General features: G+C 44.9%; 1 protein-coding gene across 1 annotated transcript in view; it reads left to right on the top strand.

Annotated features, from left to right (window-relative positions):
- Nucleotides 1-16,063, top strand: part of CIRSR (corepressor of RBPJ and splicing regulator) — a 62,289-nt gene that overhangs the window by 34,916 nt on the left and 11,310 nt on the right. The window contains exon 8 of the mRNA XM_075317354.1: nucleotides 7,881-7,987. Coding sequence (XP_075173469.1) covers nucleotides 7,881-7,987 — 107 coding nt within the window. The remainder of the gene's footprint in view (nucleotides 1-7,880; nucleotides 7,988-16,063) is intronic.

The raw sequence follows: 16,063 nt of genomic DNA, 5'->3' as shown, positions 1-16,063 counted from the left end.
TCCGGTCACCTCCACGCAGCTAATGAAGAGAATAGCGCGATCAGCTGAGCTGTCACTGAGGTTACCCGCTGTCACTGGATCCAGCGGTGGATGCAGCGGTGGCCGCGGGTAACCTCAGTGACAGCTCAGCTGATCGCACGGCTGTCTTCATTAGCTGCGTGGAGGTGACCGGAGCGGCTGTGTCTTCTGCAGCTCCGGTCACCTCCATGCAGCAGCGCTGGAAGCGACGCTGGAGCATCCTGGATTACGCCGGACATGGAGGGCTTTTTGGGGCTGATTAAAGTGGTTAACCAGGGTATATGTTTGTGTTTTTTATTTCTAATAAAGGATTTTTCAGGTGTGTGTGTGTGTTTATTTACTGTAATTTACAGATTAATCAAGGAAGGTGTCTCATAGACGCCTGACATGATTAATCTAGGACTTATTGGCAGCTATGGGCTGCCAATAACTCCTTATTACCCCGATTTGCCAACGCACCAGGGCAAATCGGGAAGAGCCGGGTACAGTCCCAGAACTGTCGCATCTAATGTATGCGGCAATTCTGGGCGGCTGTTGGCTGATATTGTTAGGCTGGGGGGCTCCCCATAACGTGGAGCTCCCCATCCTGAGAATACCAGCCTTCAGCCGTATGGCTTTATCTGGCTGGTTTTAAAATTGGGGGGGACCGCACGCCGTTTTTTTTAATTATTTAATTATTTATTTCACTACACAGTATAGACACGCCCACCGGCTGCTGTGATTGGGTGCAGTGTGACACCTGTCACTCAGCGTGGGGGGCGTGTCTCACTGTAACCAATCATAGACGCCGGTGGGCGGGGAAAGCAGGGAATACGAGATTGTTTAATGGGCGGCCGACTTTTTCAAAACAGTAAAAGCCGCCGGAGCAGTGTGAACGCCGTGCAGCGCCGGGGATCGGGGATCGGTGAGTATATGAGAGAGGGGGATAGACTGACATGGACAGAGAGTGAGGGACAGAGATAGTGACCGACTGATAGAGATTAGTGAATGACAGACATTGTGAGGCGCTTCAGAACGCAGCTTTTCAGCTGCGCTCTGAAGCGGACCTTTTTTAAGCTGCGGTGCAGAGCGCACACCTGCGCACATAGCATCAGACACCAAAATCGTATGAGGGATGTCACACGTTACAATTGACTAGGTTCGTGCAACAAAACGCTCAATTCTAGAGAAAGATACGATGTGTTTGCGATCAACGGTTTTGCGTTCAATCATGATCGCACGTAGATGTCACACGCAGATACCTCACAAACGATGCCGGATGTGCGTCACTTACAACTTGACCCCAACGACGGATTGTGAGATATATTGAAGCGTGTGTAGCGGGCTTAAGTCTATGAAGCATCAGAACTAGACTCCTTGGTCTTCTGGTGTTAAAACCACTTTCAGCTCACGCATATAGTGATCTGGCTAGTCTGAAGAGCGGTGACGTCACCTAGAAGAGGAGTAGAATGAAGAGCGGTGACGTCACCTAGAAGAGGAGTAGAATGAAGAGCGGTGACGTCACCTAGAAGAGGAGTAGAATGAAGAGCGGTGACGTCACCTAGAAGAGGAGTAGAATGAAGAGCGGTGACGTCACCTAGAAGAGTAGAATGAAGAGCGGTGACGTCACCTAGAAGAGTAGAATGAAGAGCGGTGACGTCACCTAGAAGAGGAGTAGAATGGCGCTGGATATCGGAGAAGACAGAGGTAGGGGAGTATATTAATACTGCAGTACATACACCTATACAGAGAGGTCAGTCACTCGCAGCAGGCGGGGAGCGGGTCACCCATGTGGGTTGGTCCCTTGGTGGCTTTTAAGCATGGTTCAGTTCCAAACATGGGATTGAAATCATACAGCAATCTCTGATAGATGCTGCTCATGGATCGAGCAATACGTATCGGCCACCAGGTTCACTTTAAAATGTTTAAGTCACATTGAAGTTAGCTTGGAAGTGCATTAGGAGTGTCGGTGCACTCAGAGTACACACCTACAACGCACTCCCGAGCTAATTTGCCTGTGGCGTTAAAGCTTGATTCCTCAGTGATGGCACATCGGATTACTACAGAACAGGTATTACTGTTACTATTGTACACATAAAGAAGGTATAGGCACAGCTGATTAGTTTGCTGCAGTCGAGCAGGTCTGGACCGAGATCTCGTAATGAAGACTCACTCTGTGTTGGTGTTGCTCAATCCAGATTCAGATGTCGCAAAGTAACCCAGTGTGGAAGAAATGAAAAATGGCACTCCGCATTCATTGCAGTATTTAATAGTCTTCAATAATCATACAAGAGGAGGAGGGGGGGGGCATGCATGGACTCCAGTTGTTAAATGCAGAAAATGGTGGGTGCCATCCTTTTCATTTCTTCCACACTGGATCACTGTTATTATTTTACAACCTTTAGAACCAATTTGACTTATAAAGTTGTTCTAAAAGCTTTTTGTCATGCCAGGTATGGGGAAGTACCAAGCACATGAAGGGGAACCCTGTGTCCAGGGAGAGGGAAGATAATGACCCCTGACCAAACCTACTGCGGGTCCCTGGGGTGCCTTACCACCCTAGATCGGCTAGGCGCATAGGTGCAGAACCGAATACCTGACCATAGGTATCACTAGTGCTGGGCCCTAAATAGGGAACCGATGGGATGAACTCTTCTTCAACCCCACTAAACACTATAGAAGACACAAGGTGGACAGGGGGAAAAGCATGAACTATTTATCATTAGATGACGCAGGTAGAATTTCAGCAAAGCTTTCAGCAGCGATATCACAGAGGAGTAAAAGCCACCTGCTTGCAACCTCGGCTAGAAGGAACTGAAAATATCACCAGCACCAGCCCAAAGGAAGGGGTATTTAAACACGAAGGAAATACTGATCAACACCTGAGTGGAAGTCGAGCTCCTGCTCGGTGCAAAAGGGGGAGAGAGATGAATCCAGCAGGAAAGCTACCAAAGTCGTGGAGCATTCTGTGCAACCAAATACTGCGACCTTCCAGGGCCAGAAACCACATGACTGTCTGTCACCCGTGACACTCCCGTGACCATTTCCTTTTAAAATCTGTTTGTCCCCCCCCCCCCCCTTTGTAATTGGCACAATAATATTTTTTGTGTAATCCATTTTCTTGGCTTCCTAGAGATGTCCTAAAATACAAAAGAAAAGAAGTTGAACTTTTTTTAAAAAAAACACCTTCACAATTTAGAGCGGGGTGGGGTTCAGTGCTGACATTTCTGTAGAAAGATATGTCGAGTCTGACACTTGACTCCAAAACAGAGCGGCTTTGCTGCTGTAATGAAATCTTCCTTTCTATGTGTTGGTACAATAATGACTCTGAAAGCCGTGCACATTCACATACTCCTACATCAGGACTATAAATTTTGACTTTTACAAAATGTTCTGGCTTGACCTTTTGGCCACAGAAAACTGTCACTAAATTCGCTCAACAAGGACTATGGACTTTGCTTTGTGCGCTGGGCGAAGGGTGCAGTTATAAGGAACAGAAAACGTCCTTCCCTAAGCTGATAATACCAAGTTGGGAGCTCCATTTCTCCAAAATATCTTGGTAAGCTGAAGCATTAAGATTTCTCAGGCGACCTCGACCAACACCTGAAAAAAGAGCCCTATGGTATTTTTCCTTCCCCCACTAAACTTCACAGTGGGCATAATGTAGTCAGGGAGGTAACGTTTTCCTGGTATTCACCAAACCCAGATTCTTCCATCAGCTGCCAGATCGAGAAGTGTGATCGGTCACTGCAAAGAACACGTTTCCACTTCTCCAGAGTAACGTGGCAGTGGCTTTACACCACTACATCTGACACTTGGTGTTGTGCTTGGTCATGTAAGGCTGCATGCAGCTCCTCAGTGCTTGAAGCTCCTGACTCACTGTTTTTGTGCTGATGTTAATGCCAAAGAAGGTTTGGAACTCGGTGACTTTTCTCCCTCCACTCTTTAGCACTTGGTGACCCAACTCTGTATCATTACGTGGTCTTTAGTGATAAGCGACCACTACTGTGCTCGTTACTCAATAAGAGCAGTTCGATGTTTGGATTGGTGAGACTCGAACACCTGAGTATGTGGAAGTCAATGGGGCACTTCAGCATTTTTCTGGGAAATCTTCCAGAAAAATGCTGAAGTCCCCCATTGACTTCCATTATACTCGAGTCTCGCCAATCCGAGCATCCAACTGCTCTTAACAAGTACCGAGCATGGAAGTGCTCACTCATCACTAGTGGTCTCCACGTCATGGCGGAGTTGCTGCATTCTTCCATTTCTCAGTAATAATCCCAGGGATTGCTGGAGATTCCGGAATATTTAGGCGGGAGGAAAAGTCATGAATGGACTTGTTACATCGGTGGCCTAATACAGGACTGGGGTGATATTAGAAATCTCTTTACAGACATTTTTTGTAAATGTTTTAAATGCAGATGGTGTGGCAGGGATTTAATTTTAGAAGGAAGGAGAAAAAAATAATTCGCTCTTTCCTGGGAAGACCATTCGGTGTGAAAACCACTTGTAACTCTAACTTTAATAATTGCTGATCATGTTGTCTATGCCCATGTGGAAACTTCTTGAAAAGTATTCGTAAGTCCTCGTTGAGGCAAGAATATATTTGGTCCTTGCGCACCACGGAGTTCACACCGAGAGCACTTTGACCCATAGTAGCTTGTGTGCCAGGGCACATGGCTGATTTTCCATGCGGACTGATCTGCGTGGAATAAAAATGCAGGATGCAAAAAAGACAGGTGCAGTCCTTCACCACCGGTATTACCTACTCCTGCGCTTTGGATGGAAGGGTAGACTCTAAAGGCCCCGTCACACACAGAGATAAATCTTTGGCAGATCTGTGGTTGCAGTGAAATCATGGACATATTGTTCCATTTGTACACAGCCACAAACCTGGCACTGATTGTCCACAATTTCACTGCAACCACAGATCTGCCGCAGATTTATCTGTGTGTGTGTGACAGGGCCTTTACTCTCCCCTGGACCTGCCTTCTAAATGCTATCCATAACCTTCTCCCATCTATTCCTGTCCTCACATCCTCCAAACAACCAATAGCACGTAAGTGCACTTAAAAAGTTACTGTTTAACGACCGTATCGTTCAACTTTATATGAAATTAATAATTTATCATAATGATGGCCGGAACAAAAACACTACAAGCACACTTTACCATTTATGTCCCCCTATTTCCCCATAGACTGTAAGCTTCTGAGCAGGGCCCTCATTCCTATTGTTGCTGCTAACCTATGTGTTACTTTGTTGTGTTTTTGTCTGTACAAGCCCCCACCTGATTGTAAAATGCTGCGAAATATGTTGGCGCTATAAAAATAAACTTTTTATTATTATTATTACTTGTATTCACATAGGAACCCTGGTGGACTTTGTTTGGTCATGATGCGGAGCAAGGCATTTAGAAACACAGCAGGCTGGTATCCAGGTCACAAATAGGGGAGAAGGTCCATGAGCACTGGGGTCCAGCACCAATGAGAAAACGTTCAAGCCCAACTTTTATTGTTGAGTTAAAAACATGATGAAAAAAAAAAAAAAGGAGCATTGGCAATTGCCTTAAGGCCGCTTTACACGGCATCACTAACGAGATGTCGTCGGGGTCACGGTATTTGTGACGCACATCCAGCCTCGTTGCGTGTGACACTTACAAGCGACCGCTAACTATCAAAAATACCAGATCGTTGACACGTTCATTTTCCAAATATCGTTGATCTTATGGGACGCAGGTTTTTAGTCGTTCCTAAGGCAGCACACATCGCTATGTGTGACACCCCAGGAACGAGGAACAACTGCGTTCCTGCGTCCTTTGGCAACGAGGTGGGAGTGTCCTTCATGCGACCGCTCTCCGCCCCTCTGCTTCTATTCAGATTTCAGCTCACTAAGAGATTAGGGAACTCCTCCTGCTCACAAATGTCTATGGATAGACCCAGAAGGACTACTGAATGTCACTCAAAATTACAGTTTAATTTAATGTCTGGAAGTTCTTATTTTATTTGTGTTTTGCAACACACACCCGACAGCCCCTGTGTTCTCAATCCAAGAGCCGCTGACTGAGGTGTATCCTCCGTAAAGAAAAGAAAAAAAAAAAGGATCAGCTGTTGCAAATTAAACATGCCAGTCATCTTTTCCCTTCACATCTGTCGAGAAACGATCAGGAGACACCCCCCCGTCTTGCCCCCTTTCCATGCACATATCGACTGATATTATTATAGCGCTATTTATTCCTTGGCACTTTACACATGAAAAGGGGTATACATAATAAAAACAAGTACAAGACTCATTAACAATACAAGGCAGAGACTGTTACAGGAGGAGTGAGATCCCTGCCCACGAGGGCTGATATTTATTAACCTATCCGTCAAGGTCCGATTCAAGACATGTGGAGGTTATCTTAGTAAATCTCTCGGCATATGCGGGTAACCTCTATCGGTGGGGATATTTCCACTGGTCTTGGATCGGCATTTAGGTTTGCCTCTTGGTCGTCTGGTTCAGGCTTGCCCCTCTAGATCACGGCGTTCAGGCTTGCCCCTCTAGCTCGCGGCGTTCAGGCTTGCCCCTCTAGCTCGCGGCGTTCAGGCTTGCCCCTCTAGCTCGCGGCATTCAGGCTTGCCCCTCTAGCTCGCGGCATTCAGGCTTGCCCCTCTAGGCCGCGGCGTTCAGGCTTGCCCCTCTAGGCCGCGGCGTTCAGGCTTGCCCCTCTAGGCTGCGGCGTTCAGGCTTGCCCCTCTAGGTCGCGGCGTTCAGGCTTGCCCCTCTAGATCGCGGCGTTCAGGCTTGCCCCTCTAGGCCGCGGCGTTCAGGCTTGCCCCTCTAGGCCGCGGCGTTCAGGCTTCCCCCTCTAGGTCGCGGCGTTCAGGCTTGCCCCTCTAGGTCGCTTTTACCGCAGTTAGACTCTATTCTTTTGGTGTGTGACTGATGAAATCAATCAGCTAAAGCGGTTAAGATTAATTTTTGCAGCTTTACCTCGGAATACTGGCACATAAATGACTAAAACCGCCAAACGATCAGCGTAAGCGGTTGACTATCCCCATTAATGTATCAATCGGAGGTCTATTTGTGCCTCCGTGTTTCACTATTCTTATTCTGCATGCTATTTTACAACTCCTCCAGTCTGATACTGGAGCCAAGCTGCCAGGGTCCGTGCCTTTTAAACCTATTGTAATTATTTCAATAAGCAGAAAATGTTTCCTGTCCGCTCATAATGGCTGTCTCCGCAGGAATAACAAGTATGAAATGAGCAGTTAAAAGGCCATTTTTTATTTTTTTTGTGTGTGCCACAGATTTACATCTCCGCAAAAGTGAAGCGAGCTGTAGGTGCCAGCCTTTATGTGGAATAATGATCATTCGCATAAGCTGGATTTATAAGTACAAGCAATACTTCTCCTCTGTAGTGTGCTGTGAACATGAAAGTTTTTTTTTTTTTTTTTTTTTTTTTTTTTTTTTGTATTTTATTTTTCTAGCTGGCAGCCAGTTTTCCCGTATTTGTCTTGTATTGTCGCTCCATACGGGGTGGCGGGCTGCGAGAGGTCCTCGGCTTAATCTAAGTAACGCCGGGATACCTTCCAGCCGTCTCCTGTAATGAGAATCACCCGAACTAACGATACTCTCCGCATGTTGTTCCCGAGTCTTAGGAAGTTACATAAGAGGAGAATCCAGCTCCTCGCTTAAACACAAATGCAATTATTTTGTATTCTGAATCCCCCCGGCCGCTGTTTTTTAGAAAATCATATCCGATGCTTTTCCCAGCAGAAGATTATTGAGTTGATTTAGCACCGATTTTACTTAACAAAGCTTCAAACGCATTCCTACAGCGGAGTCAGAATAAAGGTAGGGAGATATCAATGATGCATTCAGACTCAAATTCCTCCTTTCAGGGCCATCAATGCACCCCTCGGAGCTAATGGCGGAGATGAGAAACAGTGGGTTTGCACTGAAACAAAATGTACTAGGAAGAAATCTGACCGTAAATGATCTATCACAGGTAATGATTTTTTTTTTTTTTTTAAATATTATTATATTTTATTTATTTTTTATCAGTAAGCTGAAAATACCTGTAAATTTTCATGTGATTGCCTGGAAATTACTACTGATCATTTGCCCATGTGTATACCCATGACAACACAAAAGCGGATGTGGATGGTATCTACAATTCCAATTTTTCATGGTGGTGCAAGATTTTTATATATAAAAAACATATAATATGTGTGTGTATATAATATTAATAATGAGAAAGAGATGGATAGATAGATATAAAATTATATTAAAGGAAAAAATATGTATATATATTTTATAGTACAGGACAAAAATATATATATAATAAAGGAAAAAAAAATATATTTTTAAGGAAAAAAATAAATAAAAATACATATAAAATATAGTAAAGGAAAAAAAAAAATATTGAAAGAAAATATTAAATTATATTAAAGGAAAAAAAAATAAAATACTATAATTTTATTTCTATATATATATATATATATATATATATATATATATATATATATATATATACACAAATATAATTATATATATTTATAATTGTGTGTGTATATATGTATATATAATATTATATATATAAATATAATTATAAATATTATATAAATATAATAAATATATATAAATATAATTTTATGTATATATAATATATATATATTTAAAACAATAATTCTATAATTAAGGGAAGAAAAAGATAATATGTAAGTATATGATTTATTTTTTTTTTGGGGGGGGGGTATTTTTTTTTTTTTCTTTAACGCATCAATTCAAACCGCTCCTCCTTCCCCTCAGGAGCCAGAGTGTGAACTCCAGTAATAACCATCATCTCCTACCACATTGTTAGTTCGGTGCTGCCCGCTGGCTGTTCCCCCAGGAGCTTTGAAAAGGAAGAATAGAAAGGAATTTGCTTCTAGATGGACACAATGGTGGATGGCGGCACTCCATATTGACTTGATAGTGCTGGGATAAAAACTGGGTGCATTAGATTGTATCATCCTGGCACGCTAAGATTGCTGTAATTGAATATTCATAATAAAAGGCCGACATCTCCACAGCAACAACACACCTAAGTGTAATACCGACGCTGCCTGATGGCCACTCCATAAAGCCTTTTTTTTTTTTTTGCAAGCAATCTGTGCACAGGCACTTTTAGTGATGGATTTGTCAAGAGCCTTTGAATCCAGACAAAGCCGCGAATAGGTGCAAACTGCAACACATCCGAACGGTCTGCAAAGGACATGGATATTAAGTGTGGCACAGCATATCTCTGTCTGGTATTCATGTTTTGTGTCTTGTCCTTTTATTGTATGCGCTCTCCCTACACGCTGCCGCTTTTATAGCACTCGTTTAAAATGCAATTTATACTAAGGGCTGAGTTGGTAATGGCCCATAAACAAAGAGCAATTTTTTTTTTTTATTTTTTTTTTCCTTTTTACTTTTTTTTTCCTTTTTAACATGTCCTACAATAGAGCATTAAATTGCAGTAAATGTATCGTAGCTGACAGCTGCGGTTGTCTATATTGTCTATACAGCAGCAGTGGCCTATATGGAGGCTTAAAGACCTGTAGGAGTCCTATTGAAAAGTTTTATAGACATATTTACTTACTACTCTCAGATTCGTATTATAGATACTTATTAGTCCAAATAGCGGAGTCGTATGATGATTTTGATTTATAGTTGTATTTTACACACAATAGATGGATATCTAAGAGGAAAATAGGAACAGCACATACACAGCATGCCAGGCTAAAGATGAAGTGCAGAAGCTGTTCTTCTGATCATGCGCAGTGCTCATCACTGAAGCCGGGAAGGGTCCTCCCTGCTTCTGAAGAACACTGACACTGCCGAAATGAGACGTGCGCATGCGCAACAATTCCAGGAGCTGGCGGTGGTGGCACCAGCCAAGGGAAATCATGTTATCATGATAACATGGAAAGAGGGCCGATTAGTCTAGGGACCTAACGCCCCTTTGACTAGTCACAGGTGTCGTGGAAACCACTGTTCTTGGGAGAGCTAATTTAGGGTGAGATACAAAGTGATCTCCAGATCTGCCAGTGTTGGTCCAATTAATAGCGATGCATCGGAGACAAACACTCGAACACACAGTTAATGTCCGTGTACCAGGCTTTGTCTGAATCTCAGATGCCCAGACAGTAGTTTATTACAACCACAAAAGAAAAGGGGACGGCTTAGTACATGACCAAAAATGGAATGAAAGTTGAAAATAACAAAATCGTAAATCATGGATCCGGCTGCATTTCTAAAAATCTAGTTCTGTCCAGTTTTCTAGACCTTCATTAACAAAGACATTTGAGACAAAAGCATCTTTATAACAAAGAGTACACCCTGTGTTATTGCTTTTATGAATAACACTTATGAAGCTAATATAAAAATACAAAATTATCAAAGATATAGATATATAAATTGCTTAAATGATAATCAAAACTTAATATAAAATATTAACCATAACAATTCCTCCCTTTTTATTATTTACAGACAATTTATCCACCAGCTATATCCCCATGCTGAGACAGCATGAAGGGGCCAACCCCGTTCACTGATAGATATCTTGTTTGTAAACTTCATCATATATGTTTACCAAGGGAGCACTTTGATGTTTTGCAGATGTGTTAACTGACGGCCTGTGATGTTTGATCTTACGAGTCTCTTTACATAGTGTTGTCACAACAAATATACCAATTCTTGCAGCTACATACACTAGTAGTATCAACATTCCCATCTGTAGAATGCCCATCAGCCACCCAGTGATACCTGAGAACCAAATTATCGGATACATTTGTCTGCAGCTCGGTTATATAGGGAATGTTTAGGTAAAGCACTTATATCTAGAACACCATGAGGAAATATAAAGGTAGCGGCATAAGGCATGCAGAGGTGTCGATCCCCTCTGCACCCCGGGAAAGTCATTTATAGGCCTGGTGACCACACACTAGATATAAATCCTTAGGAATTGTGCAGTGTATTATGTCAGTGGTTCTCCCAACACAACACATATCAGTCAAACATCCTTTGCTTCGAAGGTTTGGCGCACCAATTTCAGCAGTTTTTTTTTTGAGACAGACCTCATTCCTTCAGGATGTCTTAGACTCAAAATGTTAGTTAAATTGGTAAAGTTGTTCACAAGTCTACACAGAATGTGTAAACCACAGTTCACTATTGCTCCAAACATCCATGGTCACTTTTCTGGAAACAACTATCATTACAAATAATCACGAGTAATTGAAGTACTCTCACAGTTTTTCCAGTCCTAAGAGTGTGAGCATCACAGGCTTAACTTATAGTCCTCATATAGGATCAGGGGATCTGCAAGATATGGCGTAGAATTAGAAGATATTGGGCTCGGACTGCATATCCAACAGTTCTTAGTGCTTTAGAGTCCATATCTTGGAACAGAACTTGGTGATGCTTTATCAGTTTGTTATCACAGTCCTCTTTTAAGCTGGTGTCACACTAAACGACAGCGACAACGACGTCGCTGTTACGTCACCATTTTCGGTGACGTAACAGCGACCTTGTAAGTCGCTGTTATGATCGCTGCTTAGCTGTCAAACACAGCAGAAGCAGCGATCATAAGGTCGCTGTGCTACATGTTCAGAGAGCAGGGAGCCGCGCTTAGCGCTGGCTCCTTGCTCTCCTGCAGCACACATCGGGTTAATTAACCCGATGTGTGCTGCAGCTACATGTCACAGTTCAGAGAGCAGGGAGCCGCGCTTAGCGCTGGCTCCTTGCTCTCCTGCAGCACACATCGGGTTAATTAACCCGATGTGTGCTGCAGCTACATGTCACAGTGCAGAGAGCAGGGAGCCGCGCTTAGCGCTGGCTCCTTGCTCTCCTGCAGCACACATCGGGTTAATTAACCCGATGTGTGCTGCAGCTACATGTCACAGTGCAGAGAGCAGGGAGCCGCGCGCACTGCTTAGCGCTGGCTCCTTGCTCTCCTTGCTACAGTATACATCGGGTTAATTACCCGATGCGTACTGCAGCCACATGTCACAGTGCAGGAGCCGGCACTGGCAGCAAGAGCGGAGGCTGGTAACCAGCGTAAACATCGGGTAACCAGGGAAAGGTCTTCCCTTGGTTACCCGATGTTTACACTGGTTACAGCTTACCGCAGCTGCCAGACGCCGGCTCCTGATCGCTTCATTTCGTCGCTCTCTTGCTGTCACACACAGCGATGTGTGTGTCACAGCGGGAGAGTGACGACCAAAAAATGAAGCTGGACATTCAGCAACGACCGGCGACCTCACAGCAGGGGCCAGGTCGTTGCTGGATGTCACACACAGCGACAGCGACGGGACGTCGCTGCAACGTCACAGAAAATGGTGACGTAGCAGCGACGTCGTCGTCGTTATGTGTGACACCAGCTTTAGTGCCTCATTGATAGGACAAGAGGTACAGTTGCCATCAGCATAATCCAAAAGGCAGAGTGGTTATCTTTGTATCTTTGCCTTGGATCTTGACAGAAGTGGCAGTGGTTAGCATCACTTAGAATGGTTCCCTGGATCTAGGCTCCAATGGTCTCTTTATGTGTCTCTTGACCACGACCCAGTCACCTGGTGCCGGTGTGTGTGTGCCACTTATAAACATGGGGTCTGGGATGGAGGAAAGAACACAGTTATGAGTAACAGTCAGATGTTTGTGCAACTCAGGGACATATTCAGTGAGAAAAGCATACGAGGCCTGCAATTGCTGTGGGAAATATAATTCTGTCTCAGGAATACTACCAAACATTAATTCATATGGGGACAGCTTCTTTATACCTCCTCGGGCAGTTCTCACTGAAAGCAATGCGATGGGCAAGCAATCTACCCAGGGAAAGTGTGTTTCCTCCATGCACTTTAATTTAAAAGTACCGTTAAAGCGTTCCACCTTCCCACTACTTTGTGGGTCATAGGGAACGTGGAAAGCATGTTCTAATCCCAAAGTAGCCATGATCTGTTTCATTTAATTCTCCATTGAAGTAAGCACCTCTGTTACTTTCTATAGTTTTGGGAAACCCATATCTGCAAACCACCTTACTTATTACTTTCTTGATGGTAATTGTGGTCTTTGTGTTATCTTTCATCACGGTCTAAGCTTCAGACATACCAGGACATATTCATAAGTACCCACCTTAGGCAGCAGTATGTAGTCCACCTGCAGTCTCTGAAATGAGTAATCTGGTTTTGGTACTGAATTTCTGCGGAACTCAAATAGGCCTACCGGGGCTGTGTTTTGCACAAACAAGACATACTTTGCAGCCATATTCGGGAACCCTGGGGCACATCAGTTTTGCAGCACTACCGCACACGTCACACCTTTGCACCGGAGAATGTGCCAGGGCAGCCATCATGGGGAACAGGCAGCGTGGGAGGCAAATCCGGGTGTTTACCTGCCATACCCCTGACTCTGACCGTACAGCGCCCACTTTGACCCACGCATTCTGTTCGTTTGAGGGGGCCTGGGTCTGGAAGACCTGCAATAGTTCACGATCAACAGCCACTGGGGCCGGTACGGTGCCAGCCTCCTTTGCTGTAAGGGGGCACCCCGCACTATCGGTCACTAAGCTCCCTGAGAGGGCTATGTCTGTTATGGCCAGTATGTCTGTCAGAGGTAGTCTTGCTGCTTCTTTAGCCGCCTTGTCGGCCAGTGCATTCCCTACTGCAAGGGGAGTTTGTTCCCGTGTGTGTGCCGATACTTTGACTATGGCTGCCCTTCGGGGAAGGGTGAGTGCTGTCAGTAGCTGCTCTACCGCCTGCGCATTCTTTATGGGTTTGCCAGCAGAGGTCAGGAAATTACGGCTTCGCCAAATGGCGCCAAAGTCGTGTGCTACCCCAAAAGCATATTGTGAGTCAGAAAATACATTACTCTTCTTACCTTTTCCCAGACTGCACATTACAGCGAATGCCTTCAACTCAAACCTCTTGCGCAGAGTAGCTCGAAGGGAATGGTTCTTACTGCCTTACCATTGTGGACTACTGCATACCCGGTGATGAACAGTCCTTGATCATTGTCCAAAACTCTGGAACCATCTATAAAATACTCAGCAGAGGGGTTAGTGAGTGGTACATCAGTGATATTTGTCAAGTCCTCTGTTTCTGCCTCCACCAATGCCTGACAGTCATGTGTCATATCAAACTGAACTTCTTCATCTGCTAGTTTGAAAAACAGGGGCAAGTCTTGTCTCATGGTCCCTCCCACAGGGGCCGGTCTTGTCTCACGGTCCCTCCCACAGGGACAGGTCTTGGCTCACGGTCCCTCCCACTTCCCCATCCAAATATTCTCCTCCCTTTTCTACAATCCACTGTTAATCATGCAGCTGGATTTAGACCATTACAGTTTGAGAGCATTATGGGGGAATGTAAAGAGGGAAAAGCTTAATATTTGTCCGGCCTTTATACTGAAAGATGGTGGGTCTGAGCCTGTTGGAGTCTTTCAGATACAGCATGAGGAGCTTGGAGTGAGGGGGCAGCTTAACACTATGTCCTCTGTCTTTCTAATAGAGTCCTGAAACAGCTGCCCAGCTCTTATACAAGCAGGGGTCACTGTAATAACTGAATGTAGTATCCCAGAGTAATACTCTGGAGGGTGCTGTCTGCCACCGGGTTCTTGGGTGAGGACGCTGGCTATATGTCCAACCTGCTTGTGGCGGTAAGGGTATGTGCACACGTTGCTTTTTTTTCCGCGCGGAAAAAAACGCACCCTCTGGCAGAGGGGAGAATTGTAAACAATGCTTTTTGAGAAACAACGCATCAAACGCATGCGTTTTTCATGCGTTTTTCATGCGTTTTTCATGCGTTTTTCATGCGTTTTTTTAGGTGCGTTTTTTAAGACTTGTCAGTGATAATAAAGTTGGTTGAACACAGACCTTTGGAAAAAAAAACCTGTGATGTCATTTCCTTCTCCACATTCTGTTTGGATAAATGGGAGGGCTTGGAATGGAAGGAGCACCATTTGAATTTTGGAAAAGTTGAAATAAACTTCGCGCACCAAGCCCCTTAGGTACCTATACGTCAGAAAACCCCCACAAGTGACCCCATTTTGGAATCTGCACCCCTCAAGGATTTTATTCAGGAGTATATTAAGCATTTTGAATCCACAGCTACTTCACCCAAAATGTTGCTGTAGCAACAATATTCTCACTTTTAGGCCCGCTTCACATGTCAGTGAAAAACATTGACGTTTTTCACTGGCGTGTAAAACACGCACATGTCCCTCCGTGTGCCGTGATTGCACTTAGAGATTAACTCACCTGCACCCGCTCCCGCTCTCCATGGTGCTGATCGCTCCCGCGGTGCAGCATCCGGCCGGCGCTGACCCCCGCAGCAGCTGCTTCCGGGTTGGCTGTGTCGTGCATCATGAATATGCGCGACAATAATGAGCCGGCACAGAAGGAACAGGGAGGACGGGCTGCAGAGGACATCGCTGGACGCCGGGTGAGTTAAAATGTTTTTTATTTTAAAAGCACGTTTTTTTCTGGCACGTGTTTCACGGATCACACCACTGTGTGGTCCGTGGGACATCAGTGATGCCAGAAAAAAATGGACATGTCTCCGTGCGGCAATCACGCACACGCGGGTACGCCGCATGGAGACACGTGCAGTGAAAAATCACTGACGTGTGAGCAGACCCATTCATTATAATGGGTCTGCGTATGTCAGTGATCCTGGTACGTTTAAAAAAAAGCACAAACGTCCCAGAATCACTGACGGGTGAAAGGGGCCTAAGGCTATGTGGCCATGATCCAGCGACACGGCGTCTAGTACACAGTGTCAGCCTTCCTGCAGCTGCCCATGCCCACGATTTGGGTTCAGGCTGCTGTGGAGCTCTATGCTACCTGCAGAGAACACTCGTCTCCGCAGCATAAATTGACATGCTGAGGCTCGGGAAGCCACGCTACCGGTCAGTTTATGCTGCGGAGAAAAGAAGCACAGTGGGCATGGGATCTCCAAAAATCCTTCCACTGTGCTTCTACTGCACAACGCAGCGTTATGGACGCAGGGAAAACACTCAGCGCCCATAACGCTGCAAACCCTGATTGTGGGCACACAGCCTAAAAAGCGTC

This window comes from Anomaloglossus baeobatrachus, chromosome 7, assembly GCF_048569485.1.
Source record: "Anomaloglossus baeobatrachus isolate aAnoBae1 chromosome 7, aAnoBae1.hap1, whole genome shotgun sequence".
Classification (NCBI taxonomy): Eukaryota; Metazoa; Chordata; class Amphibia; order Anura; family Aromobatidae; genus Anomaloglossus; species Anomaloglossus baeobatrachus.
The sequence above is the reverse complement of the archived record's forward strand: the minus strand, read 5'-3'. Positions and strand labels throughout refer to the sequence as shown.